Source organism: Gigantopelta aegis, chromosome 4 (assembly GCF_016097555.1).
Source record: "Gigantopelta aegis isolate Gae_Host chromosome 4, Gae_host_genome, whole genome shotgun sequence".
Lineage (NCBI taxonomy): Eukaryota > Metazoa > Mollusca > Gastropoda > Neomphalida > Peltospiridae > Gigantopelta > Gigantopelta aegis.
The window spans coordinates 30,527,756-30,541,441 of record NC_054702.1 but is presented as its reverse complement, the minus strand read 5'-3'; the positions used below and the strand labels follow the sequence as shown (position 1 = coordinate 30,541,441).

Below are 13,686 nucleotides of genomic sequence, written 5' to 3'. Positions count from 1 at the left end.
AGGCTGGTAAGTACTGGGTTCAGATCCCAGTCGAGGCATGGGATTTTTAATCCAGATACCGACTCCAAACCCTGAGTGAGTGCTCCGCAAGGCTCAATGGGTAGGTGTAAACCACTTGCACTGACCAGTGATCCATAACTGGTTCAACAAAGGCCATGGTTTGTGCTATCCTGCTTGTGGGAAGCGCAAATAAAAGATCCCTTGCTGCTAATCGGAAAGAGTAGTCCATGTAGTGGCGACAGCTGGTTAACTCTTAAAATCTGTGTGGTCCTTAATCCATGGTTCGCACGGGTTTTGGAAAGTTATGGAAAGTTATGGAAATTTGAGTTTCTTATTTCCAGGACATGAAAAGTTTTGGAAAAATTTGATTTTTTTTACCTTGGGTATGGAAAAGTCTTGGAAAACTGACATTTTAGTATTATTAAACTTAAATCTGTGACAAAATAAAAATGCATTCCATGTTCATTGCAATAATATATACATTTATTTATCTATTTTAAATATGATTCGGTAAAGCGTTTAATAGTCTCGATACCACTATACGATCTCTGTATAAGTAACCATAGTCAGAAAATCGAGACTCAGTCTAATATGATATTTTCCGTTTCCTTTACAATTTCTTTACGTCCAATCTGAATTTGAAAGTTGATAAAATTGAATCTGTTATTAATCGGTTTGCATTGTATGTTTTGTGAGCAAATTATGCTTGGATTTGATATAATTTTCAACACACAACTTGGAATGTAGGTTGTACGTTACAGAATTTTCACAGACTGATGAAAGATTCTCCTGCTTGCCATGATGATTTTTATCAATCACCAGCACAAATGTTTTGTGCACATAGATGGGTGGAGAACATACCAGTGGCTTCAAGGGCATTGGATATATTGGCAAATTAAAAAAAAAATTGTATCTCATGTTGAAAGTGAGAAATGTTACACAACCCCAAAATGTAAGACTTTTAGTGCAGTGAAAGAAGCCTGTAATGATGTGCTCCTTCCAGCAAAATTTAACTTTTTTGTGTTTGTAGCCAACATGGTTACTGGATATTTGATCAAGTATCAGACGGACCAGCCTATGCTACCATTCATGGCTGGTGACTGGGAAATGATGACCAGAAACGTTATGGGGAGAATTCTAAAAAGTGAAGTATGCAAGAAATTGACAAGTTGCAGAAAAATTGCCTCTTATGACATTGCCGACTCGGATTGTTTGCAATATTCCAAAGTTGATATTGGATTCTCAGCAGATAAGATTCTGAGGGAGTTGATGTCATCTAAAAAAATCAGTGAGAAGAAAAATCTGGAATTTCGTATGGAGGCAGAAGCATCTTTGAGTATGCTGCTGAAAAGACTTCTGGATAAGACACCCATAAAGTCAACTTTGGTAAGAAATGCAGTGTGCTTAAACCTGTGGACAAGTCAGTGAGGTCAGATGAGTGTCAGAAAAAAATGAAAGGTGTGTTGACCAATTTGTTGTCCCTGAAACAATTTGCAGAAAGCAAGTGTGACCATGTCCAAAGTCAGTTTAGAGATTTTCTTCAGGAGGATGTTACCATGCAAAGGAGTCTCTTCCTACATTTCAATTCTGCCAAAACTCGACTTGATAGTTTCTTTGCTGAACGTTTGGCATCAAAGAAGAAATATACTGAACTGTGGTCACTAGTGAAGCTGATGCTAGTGTTATCACATGGTCAGGCCACAGTTGAGCGAGGCTTTTCAATAAACAACAGTGTGGTGGTTGTGAACAAAAAAGAGATCACCTATCAGTCACAGAGGATGGTGATAGATACTGTGAGGAGTTCGGGGGGGGGGGGGGGGGGGGTGTTCTTAAAATTAACATTACTGACAAGATGTTGACATCATGCAAAGCAGCCAGACAAAGATACAACCAGCATTTAGAGGAACAATGGACAAGAGGAAAGAAAAGAGCCTGTGAGGAAGATGTAGAAGGGACCATCCAAAGTAAAAGAAAGCGGTTGATTGAAGACATAGAACACTTAGAAAAGGAAGCTGAAAAGGCAGCAGATGAAGCAGAGAAATCTTCAAAACGAGAATGGATTGTCAAGTTTAACTGCTACAGGAAGAGCATAAAGGAGAAGAAGGCAGAACTACTGGTTTTAGACGAAAAGAAGTAATTCATCAGTGGATGCTGTATATATTCATTGTTCCTGTACAGATTACATGCATCGTACATATGTTTTGTTGAACTAGTGTATATTAACATATTGGATACCAAAACCTTTATTGAGATGTACCTGTATATATAATGAACAATTTGCTGCTGCCAGTATTGAACTGTGTTCCAAATTCATATTGGTAAGTATTTTTTTTTTAATAAGATGGAAAAGCTATGGAAACTCATGTCTTCACATCTGTATGAACCATGTTAACCATATGTCTGACGCCATATAACCGTAAATAAAATGTGTTGAGTGCGTCGTTAAATAAAACATTTCTTTCTGATCGTGCCAGATTACACCCCCATACCCGATTAACAGTTAAATGTTTATTTTGTTTAATGACACCACTAGAGCATATTAATTTATTAATCATCGGATATTGGATGTCAAACATTTGGTAATTCTGTCATATAGTCTTTGAGGAAACTCACTACATTGTTGTATTAGCAGCAAGGGGTCTTTTATATGCACTTTCCCACAGACAGGTTGGCACATACAACAGCCTTTGAAATACCATTCGGTGTTTGTATTTTTAATTAGTAATACTGCTGACACACCAAACACGGGTCCCTTCCCAAAAGTAAGAGGCACTAAAATTTCCCAATTTAATGTGTAAATATTTTGTCTGTTCTGATAAATTCATTTAACAGTGGTGAATTGGATCATTCAATGACCTAAAAAGCTTCTCAATTTTGATTAAATAGCACTCATTTTCCCAGTCCCATCAGACATGGGACCCTGACTAAAAAGCCTGATTAAACCATTAAATGTTAAGGGGACATTCCTGAGTTTGCTGCACTGTAAGATGTTTCCGACTAATAAAATATTTCTACAAATAGACTTACATATTAAATATATTTTCTTGTTTAGAATATCAGTGTCTGTATATTCAATGTGTTTCTGGTCATCTAAATATTTGTAAGAAGCCCAAACTGGATATGGTCTTCAAATAATTTCTTACATACGAAAAAAATATATTTAGGAAATAAAATTAAATTTAATCTAGTATATATATTAGAACGATCAGAAACACGTTTAATATACAGCCACTAATATTTTATGCAGAAAAATATATTTGATATGTAATTACAATTGTTAAAAAGTCTCTGTTAGATGAATGAATGAATGTTTAACGACACCCCGGCACAAAAATACACATCAGCTATTGAGTGTCACAAATTGTAAGTATATGAAAATATTATTTATATAATTATGTAAAACCACAGTGTAAAGTGACAAAGATATGGGAGAAAATATGTCTTACCCTCTATGATGTCCAATTTCATGTTGTGCATTTCTCTCCTCATTTCAGAGAGTATTTCCTGCTTCAGTTGTTCTAGATCGCCCGTCGACCCATTCAGAGTGCTTAGATTCTCCTGACCTGTCAGAGATGCATTCCGTCTGTGAAAAATAACAAAACAATAACATTTACGTTGATGAAAAAAGCCTTTTTTTTAGGAAGGAAGGAAATGTTTTATTCAACGACACACTCAACACATTTTATTTACAGTTATATGGCGTCGGACATATGGTTAAGGACACCTTTTTTTAGAATAAAAATATTTAGTTAAAAATAGATAATCATATTATGTAAAGCAGAAGCCAAAATGCAATATACATGTGAATCCCGCGAGATACATTTTACCTTCTGAAAACTTATTTTTATAATACTGTGAACTAAATGCTGGTACTGATTCCATTTTTCACCATTCCTTGTCTAATAACACTAGAAATAACAAGAACAAAAAAAATGAAAATAAATAAATAAATAAATAAAAAAAACATTATGATCTGTTCATCAGTTTGTTATTAACTGTTATGTGATTTGGACTGTGAACTGTCATTGTGCTAGCAAAGAGTAGCTGGTGCTCTAAGCAAATTCTGGGATGTATGCTCATGAATATTACCCAAATATTTTGTGCCCTTGTTTATTCACTGATTTGATTAAAATTAATATCGACCAAGATTCATTCATGTGTCACATTTATCATGATGATGTGTTACTCGTTATTCTTTCATACATGTTAGAAGTCGAGGTTTTTGATGTTTTAGGCTCTAGTTACTGCTAACGAAGATTAACGAAAGTAGACAAGATAAAATAAAAATAGAGTTGAATCCAGTTGGCTCGAATCCCGTCGGTGTTTGAGAAAGTGTTCGACCCATCAGGTAGTTCGACCTAATCACTCGGTTAACAACGTGTAAGTGTACTTGGGACTTCAGTTTTTGGTTCGTGCATTGCAATGTATTAGACTCGAGATTCTTATTACTAAACGATTTGAATGTCAGAAAAATGCATACCTTATTACGAAACGAAAACAACGAAAACAAAATTGAAATATTACATACGTTCACATACCATAGAAAAAAACAAAATGAAACGTCCAATAAATATTACACAGATAGCACAACACGAAAAGAAATGAAACATCCACAAAAGTTATACGAATGTAATCCATATTATACATGTATACAAACTGAAACGAAATAAAATTTTGGTAAATGCAAACTTTAACACTTCATCAAGGTTTTATATAGCAAAATGTTTGAGTGAAAATATTTGTTAGAAATTATTGAGTGAAGCTGAGGCCCCTGTGTGCGCTGAAGTGATTACAGGTGATTAAGTCACCCATTAGTTCAATCGATTAAAACAGGGTGCTGATGCCCATAAGTCTACAAACGGTCTGCTTGCGATATGTTCAAAGTTAATCTCTAAGCCGAGGCCCAGGCATGTGCTAATTGTTTGATTAGCATTACGATACAAGTTAATTAATCTAACAGTTACTGTAAATACTAGCTGTACTTAAAAGATCACTGCACATAACCTCTTAACAAAACGCGGCAAGTGTGGTAAAGAAAAGATTGCATGGCTATTGTTACGATTCCCCGATTCATCTATAGTTCGTTCCGCCTACATAATCAGTCAGAAGGTTGTAATAACCAGCTGCGCATGCACAGCAATTAGTCGTCTCGTGGACCATTTTTTCAGCTGCATGTTTTTTGATACCTTACGCATCAACGGTTCAAGAGAAATATAACTAATTACACTGACGGGACCGATAATTTGGTTCGAGGGAAGGCTTATAGTCGACCCTGGACATGTTCGATCCATCAGCAGTTGGTATAATGGTTTACCGAACCAAAATCTCGGGACTTTGTTCTTGGTTCGAGCGTCGCGGGGTGTTCCACCATTCCAAGGTCGAGCCAACGAGATTCTACTGTATTTGGTTTTATAATATGCCATGATTTTAGCCACAAATCATACATTTAACTTTTACAGCTGTAAATAACTTACTGTGGGGGAGTTATAAAAATTATAAGTAATTAGGTAAATACAATGAAATATCTCAAAACTCAGGGCTCGTGCAGTTGTTAGCCAGTCGCCAATTGCGAAAAAGAAAATGTTTTTACAAAAGATTTTTCCCCCCATCTGATTTTTAGAACCAAACATTTCTTCAACCAGTTTTGTTCTGTTGATCCGCTTCGTGGTGTAAATAAGTGCTATTTGCATGTCTGTGAGCCAGTCTACTATTCAGTAGTGTACTGCCAGATGCTTGTCGTAAAGTTAGAAAACGCGATTAAATAAAATTAAATACTCTTTAAGTCATGTTGCATTGTTAATACTAAATGTTTGATTACTAGCGACAAGTTTTAAATTTTATCAGTCGTGTTTTGTCGTACCGGTTACGTTGTAAATCTAGGTCACGTGGTTGAGTTCATTTCCACGAAGTGGGTACGTTGGTGAGGAAGACATTGTTTCTCACTTATATGCAATCATTATTAGTTTAACCTTTCTACGTTTACAGATTATATTTCAAACATATTAAATGGCGAAATTATAATTCATATCTGCTATATCTACTGATATAATATAAACGCCAACATGATACATCCCTCCGCCCCTTGCACAGAAATACAAGTCTCTCAAAACCGGCGTGAAACTGAATGAGCATTTTTCCACTTGTGAAACAGTCGCAAGCAGTGTTTTGATAGCAATAACATATAAAGACGTTTCCTTTGTCTTTATTTTGGGTGACTGGCAATACTCTTTGAGTTGGACACCAAAACAATTATGAACAGTATTCAGTAAACTGAGTAATAAATCATACAGGTAAGTTTGGAGGGTAGATACAAAACGAGGTCATGGGGTAGGATATGATCAAGAGTTACGCACCATGTCGGGTCGTTTTGCACTTTTTTTTAATTTTGTTAATAAAAACATTTATTCATTGCTTTATCATATATGCATCGGGATTTTGTTTTGGGTGGGGGTGGGGGTGGGGACGGGGGGGCGTTACACACTGCCGTCGATAACCACAGAGTTTGGTCTAATACGCGGATGCTTTATACTAAAATTCGAGCAGATCTAATTAATTTTTCTTTTCAGGTTGAAACATCTGCTAAAAAATAATCCCTTAAAACAGTGTCATACAAGACGTAAACTGAATAATAAGTACAGCTTAGCATGTACTATATTATCATAAAGAACAGGATTAAAAACAAAATATTTTAACTGAAATGCCAAAATGTAATTGGCAAATACATATTTAGATTGGCGAAAGAAACTGAAGATTGGCAAAATTTTTGGCGAACAAAAATAGCCACCCAGGGCTAGCACTGTATTAGGGAGTACAGGGAGTATTACTCCTAGACTGAGAAGTAGCTATTCAGTTGGCCCCATTACACAGACCAAGTGTCGAAATACCTCAGAGAGAGAACATATGATAATTATGGTTTAAACAACTTCCAGATCAGGTTGCCGGGATCTGCACTGAAAATTAACATTGCGGAAAGACAATGGCTTAAGATGTGATAATAATCCAGGTCAGATTTCAAGATATCACTTGCCGGATTCGTTTCGAGTTGTGCTGTGTCATAGCCAGCTTTCTTTTGTAGATCCACATAGTCATGATCACGGGACACACACACCTGGCTACCCGGATACGCCAGTGCATATATGTGCAATTTAAAATATATCAATCCATAGATTTTAGTTTCAACACAGGTACTTCTAGTAGTATTACTTGCATATTTAAAATGTACTCAACAAAATGAATTAATGGACAGTAGAATTTGTGGTAATTATTTGCTAATGTCATATTATTTTACAAAACGAGGTCATGGGGTAGGGTATGATCAAGAGTTACGCACTTAAAAAAAAAAAAAAAAAAAAAAAAAAAAAAATATATATATATATATATATATATATATATATTTTTTTTTTTTATATATATATATATATTTATAAAATTTTGTATAAAGCCTGTCTGGTTATTTCGTTTCTGAAAAAACCAGAAGATTTTTCTGTTATATACTAAACAAAATAAGAAACTTCCGCTAACTTTGCTTGAACATAACTTGATGAAAACAAACCAGGGGAATAATTGTTATATATGCGTTTAAAGAGTGTTCCATGATGCATCGTTTGGTGCAAAAATCATGGCCATAGGTTAACAGAAACTGGGAGAAATTTTGACCAAGTGTGGTAAGGGTAAAAAAAAAAAAAAAAATTAATAACGGGTATGACCACCTCTTGAATTGACCACTGCAGTGCATCGCAGGCGCATAGAATTGACTAAAGTGTTGATTTCTGCCTGTGGAATATTGTTCCATTCCTGAATTAGCGCTTGACGAAGTTCGTTGACATTAGCGGGTGGGTTGGGACGACGCCTCAATCGTCTGTCCAGACTATCCCAGACATGCTCGATGGGGTTGAGATCAGGAATTTTAACAGGCCAGTCATCAATGAAATCAATGTTATTTGTCATAAGAAAATTTACAGTGTCTCTAGCTGTATGAGAGGTGGCATTATCATGCTGAAAAATCGAGATGTTGGCGTTGTTATGGAACAGAGGAATGACGTGATGAGCGAGAATGTCATCGCGGTAATGTTGAGCATTTAAATTGCCATCAATGACGACTAGTGGTGAACGATAACCATGGGCAATGGCTGCCCAGACCATGACACAACCCCCACCCCCGAAACGATCTCGTTCAAGAACACAACAGTCAGCATAGCGTTCATTTCTCCTACGGTAGACGCGCACCCTGCCATCACCACGTTGTAAAGAAAATCTGGATTCATCCGAAAAAAGAACGGTATTTCAGTGTCGCCGTATCCAACGAGTGTGTACACGTGCCCAATTAAGACGATTTAGACGATGACGTTGCGTTAAAACGCATCCAACGTAAGGATGTTGTGCATGAAAACCGTTCTCCTGCAGACGATTACGAACAGTTTGCCCACTGATTCGGTTATTATGAAGCCCAGGTGTGTTAGCAGCACTAGCAGTGGCAGTTTGGAATCGATTGCGCAAATGCGTGTTCATGATATATCGGTCTTGGTTGGTGCTTCCTGTCGTTCGAAATCTTACGCGAAGATTTCGTATCGCTCGACTAGAACTCCCAACATGCCTTGCAACGTCTTCTGTCGACATGCCAGCATCAAGCATGCCAATCGCCCGTTCGCGTAAATTATTGGGTATTCTTGGCATACTAAAAATGCTACAATGTAAAAAAAACTTTAATTTTTTTTACAAATTTTGAAGCGTTTTCGTTCACTTGACAACAGTGTCAGTAAGACAAGTAAAACAAATTGACCGAATACTACACGGGACATGTCGAACCATGCATGCACGTGCAAATTGAATTTCACGTTGTCGATGATTAACAGTACAAAAATAATCGATAAAATTCATGAATCCTGATAATACAGCTCAAGGCTAATACTACCTATATAATTTCATTACACAATGAATTCTTTAACACAACAAATACTATATGTACAAATCGGAAGTTCCTTTTTTTGTTCAATATATATATACAATAATACATCTATTTATTAAGATATATGCATATAGGCTGGTGGCTTTGGAGCACTCTGGAGGGGTAGCACAGTATCTGGTGTGACTGGTAACAGGTCATTTCGCCCCTGTTACTAGATCGCCCGCGTCGTTTCAACCTGGATCCATTTGTACTGTTAACTGAGTCGGTTTGCCCCCATGTAGAATCGTTTCACACTTTTTTAAAATTTTGTTAATAAAAACATTTATTCATTGCTTTATCATACATGCATCGGGATTTTTTTTGGGGGGGGGGGGGGGGGGGGTTACACACTGCCGTCGATAACCACAGAGTTTGGTCTAATACACGGATGGTTTATACTAAAATTCGAGCAGATCTAATTAATTTTTCTTTTCAGATTGAAACATCTGCTAAAAAATAATCCCCTAAAACAGTGTCATACAAGACGTAAACTGAATAATAAGTACATCTTAGCATGATAAAGAACAGGATTAAAAACAAAATATTTTAACTGAAATGCCAAAATGTAATTGGCGAATACATATTTAGATTGGCGAAAGAAATTGAAGAATGGCAAATTTTTTGGCGAACAGAAATAGCCACCCAGGGCTAGCACCGAAAAAGGACCCCTCTGAAACAGGATTTTCCTCAAAACCAGAGCCGAATTTCACAAAACTTTGTAAGCCTAGTTTTGCACATAAACGTAAATCTCTGACTAAACCACAATTTTTATTACTACTAACATTACATCTAATATAGTTTAAAGTATACATATTTTCTTTTCTTTTTTTCTTAAAGCGGCAGTATCTGGAATATTTTTACTATTTAAGCATATAGAATAGAAAATCCAATTACGTTTGGTGCATATATGACGCCGCACTCTGCATTGGTTTCACTACGCTGGCTTATCCAGGTCAAAAACAAAGCCAGTATTTCGAAAGTGGCTCCTACTGATTTCGGTTTTCATTGGCTTATCACAAGTGTGGAATTTCCCAACAAGAGATCACGTGAGATTTCGCAATTTTTGAACAAATTTAACTGTCTTGATTGAGGGGTCGTCTCATATCTCCAAAACATATTTATATCCATAGAGGTATGGTACAACGCCTTTCCAGGGGTCGGTGGGTGGGGGATTTGCCTTGAAATTTTAACAGTGGCTAGCTGTTGGCATATGCTTTACATGTATGGGGGTGTTACTAATTACATAATGCTCTAGGGGTAGAGGAAGAGAAAGAAAGAAAGAAATGTTTTATTTAACGACGCACTCAACACATTTTATTTACGGTTATATGGCGTCAGACATATGGTTAAGGACCACACAGATTTTGAGAGGAAACCCGCTGTCGCCACTACATGGGCTACTCTTTCCGATTAGCAGCAAGGGATCTTTTATTTGCACTTCCCACAGGCAGGATAGCACAAACCATGGCCTTTGTTGAACCAGTTATGGATCACTGGTCGGTGCAAGTCGTTTACACCTACCCATTGAGCCTTGCGGAGCACTCATTCAGGGTTTGGAGTCGGTATCTGGATTAAAAATCCCATGCCTCGACTGGGATCTGAACCCAGTACCTACCGGCCTGTAGACCGATGGCCTAACCACGATGCCACCGAGGCTGGTGGGTAGAGGAAGAGGGTACTGTGTTCGATTTATGTAACATTTTTCAAGACTATATGTTATTTTAATTCAGTCAGTCTAGGATCGATCCCCATCAGCGGATATATAAAAGACCATGGCATGTGATAATCTGTCTGTGGGATGGTACATATAAACGATCCCTTTGCTAAAAAAAAAATGTAGCGGGTTTCCAAAGCGCATGTGCAGGGATTTCAGCGGGGTTGTGGTTATAGACTGTGTTGAGCGAAGTTTATATGGGGCCATGCTCCCCCAGAAAATACATTTCAAATTTTTTTTAAGCTTTGGCAAGTAAGGGTTTCGACCTCCAACACCCTCCCCCTGTACATGCACCCGATTCCTCTCTAAGATTATATGTCTAAATTACCAAATGTTAGACATCCAACAGCAGATGGAAGGAAGGATAGGATATGTTTTATTTAACGACGCACTCAACACATTTTATTTACGGTTGTATGGGGTCAGATGATTATTAAATCAATATGCTTTAACTTTGATGTCGTTAAACCACCCCCCCCCACTTTTACCCTTTCCAAACGAAAGAATATTTATTTGAATTTGTCGATTTTAACACGTAAAATTAAGAAGTGAAAACGCTCATTGTCTACTTTAGTATATTTTATTTTAAAAATATATACATGATTAATGTGTTACTAGTATACAAACTAAACTTTGAAAGTTCTACTATCACTTTATAAAAGATTAATTCTGAAATAGGAAGGTACAATTGTCGATAATACGTTGTCAAGATCAAACCGGTTTTAACGAAAGACTCTAGTACTGTATCCTCAACCGAACGTTCTTCGTACAGCACAAGATTTCTCTTTTAATTTTTTGAGACGGACCCTACAATTTGAAATTGGCAAACGCACGTGTTAACTGAAACTGACAACAGGCTGTCGTTTGTGCTTTGACGACGAATCAAGCGTATACTTTTGACGATCTCCATTCATAGTGAACACACACGAGTTTTTTAAAAGTGCATTTGAGCTTGTATTTCATATTTGTACATGATATTATAATATGGTAACCAGATACTGTAATTTAAAATGCTCCATCTTCCATAATGAAGTAATGTTTTGTGCGTGAAATAGATGCCAAACACATGTAAACGTATGACAGGTACAACTGCTAATCACAGAGGTAAACTTACGATGTTTTGTGCGTGAAATGGATGCCAAACACATGTAAACGTATGACAGGTGTAACTGCTAGTCGCAGAGGTAAACTTACGATGTTTTGTGCGTGAAATGGATGCCAAACACATGTAAACGTATGACAGGTGTAACTGCTAATCGCAGAGGTAAACTTACGATGTTTTGTGAAATGGATGCCAAACACATGTAAACGTATGACAGGTACAACTGCTAATCGCAGAGGTAAACTTACGATGTTTTGTGCGTGAAATGGATGCCAAACACATGTAAACGTATGACAGGTGTAACTGCCAGTCGCAGAGGTAAACTTACGATGTTTTGTGCGTGAAATGGATGCCAAACACATGTAAACGTATGACAGGTACAACTACAACGATGTTTTGTGCGTGAAATGGATGCCAAACTGCGAGTCGCAGAGGTAAACTTACGATGTTTTGTGCGTGAAATGGATGCCAAACACATGTAAACGTATGACAGGTACAACTGCTAATCGCAGAGGTAAACTTACGATGTTTTGTGCGTGAAATGGATGCCAAACACATGTAAACGTATGACAGGTGTAACTGCTAGTCGCAGAGGTAAACTTACGATGTTTTGTGCGTGAAATGGATGCCAAACACATGTAAACGTATGACAGGTAGAACTGCTAGTCGCAGAGGTAAACTTACGATGTTTTGTGCGTGAAATGGATGCCAAACACATGTAAACGTATGACAGGTAGAACTGCTAGTCGCAGAGGTAAACTTACGATGTTTTGTGCGTGAAATGGATGCCAAACACATGTAAATGTAGGACAGGTAGAAGTGCTAGTCGCAGAGGTAAACTTACGATGTTTTGTGCGTGAAATGGATGCCAAACACATGTAAACGTATGACAGGTGTAACTGCTAGTCGCAGAGGTAAACTTACGATGTTTTGTGCGTGAAATGGATGCCAAACACATGTAAACATATGACAGGTAGAACTGCTAGTCGCGAGGTAAACTTACGATGTTTTGTGACATGGGGCCCTGATCATGGTCCCTATTTAAATATTAGTACATAACAGAACCTCTCTAAACCAGATTCCCCTTAAAATAGGACTTTTTACTTAGTGCTGTGGGTGTCCGGTTTAGACATGCCTCACTGTTTAATATTTACTTTCTGATGGTCCTTGGCGACTCAGCTCCATTAATCTGGCTTGGTGCATTCGGTTTCTCCCAGGGTTTTCGCTCAGGTACCGGCGCTGGTGGTGGCATACCCTGGTCTACAACTCCTCCTACTGGTGGCTGAAATACAATTAGACAGCTAATTAGTATACATACAGGGAATGATTAAACATTTAGTATTCATATAATGATTAGACAATGATGTAATATGTACATGCAATGATTAGACAACTAATTAGTATACATACCAGTACATGTAATGAATAATAGAATAGATGTTTAGCGAACACCCCAGCATGAAAAATACATCGGCTATTGGGTGTCAAACTATGGTAAATGCAAACATACATGTAATGATTAAACATTTAGTATTCATGTGATGATTAGACATTTAATATACATGAAATGATTAGACAATGATTTAATATGTACAATTTAGAATACATAAAATGATTAGATAATGATTTAGTATACAAGAAATGATTAGACAATGATTTAGTATATATGAAATTATTATACAATGGTTTACAATAAAATAATGATCACACATATATATGTAATATGATTAGACAACAATTTAGTAAACACGCAATGATTAGACAATAAGTTAGTATACATGAAATGATTAGACAATGATTTGGTATACAAGGATTGATTAGACATTTCGTATACATGCACTGACTAGACAATGATTAGTATACATGTAATGATTGGACAATGATTTGGTATACAGGTAATGATTTGGTATACAGGTAATGATTAGA

At 36.9% G+C, this 13,686-nt stretch overlaps 1 protein-coding gene across 2 annotated transcripts in view; it reads right to left on the bottom strand.

Annotated features, from left to right (window-relative positions):
- LOC121370359 (protein enabled-like) overlaps nt 1–13,686 on the bottom strand; it is a 57,944-nt gene that overhangs the window by 12,075 nt on the left and 32,183 nt on the right. For both annotated transcript variants that reach the window (XM_041495523.1, XM_041495524.1), the window contains 2 exons: nt 12,915–13,042; nt 3,447–3,583 (listed from right to left, as the gene is read on the bottom strand). In XM_041495523.1, coding sequence (XP_041351457.1) covers nt 3,447–3,583; nt 12,915–13,042 — 265 coding nt within the window. The remainder of the gene's footprint in view (nt 1–3,446; nt 3,584–12,914; nt 13,043–13,686) is intronic.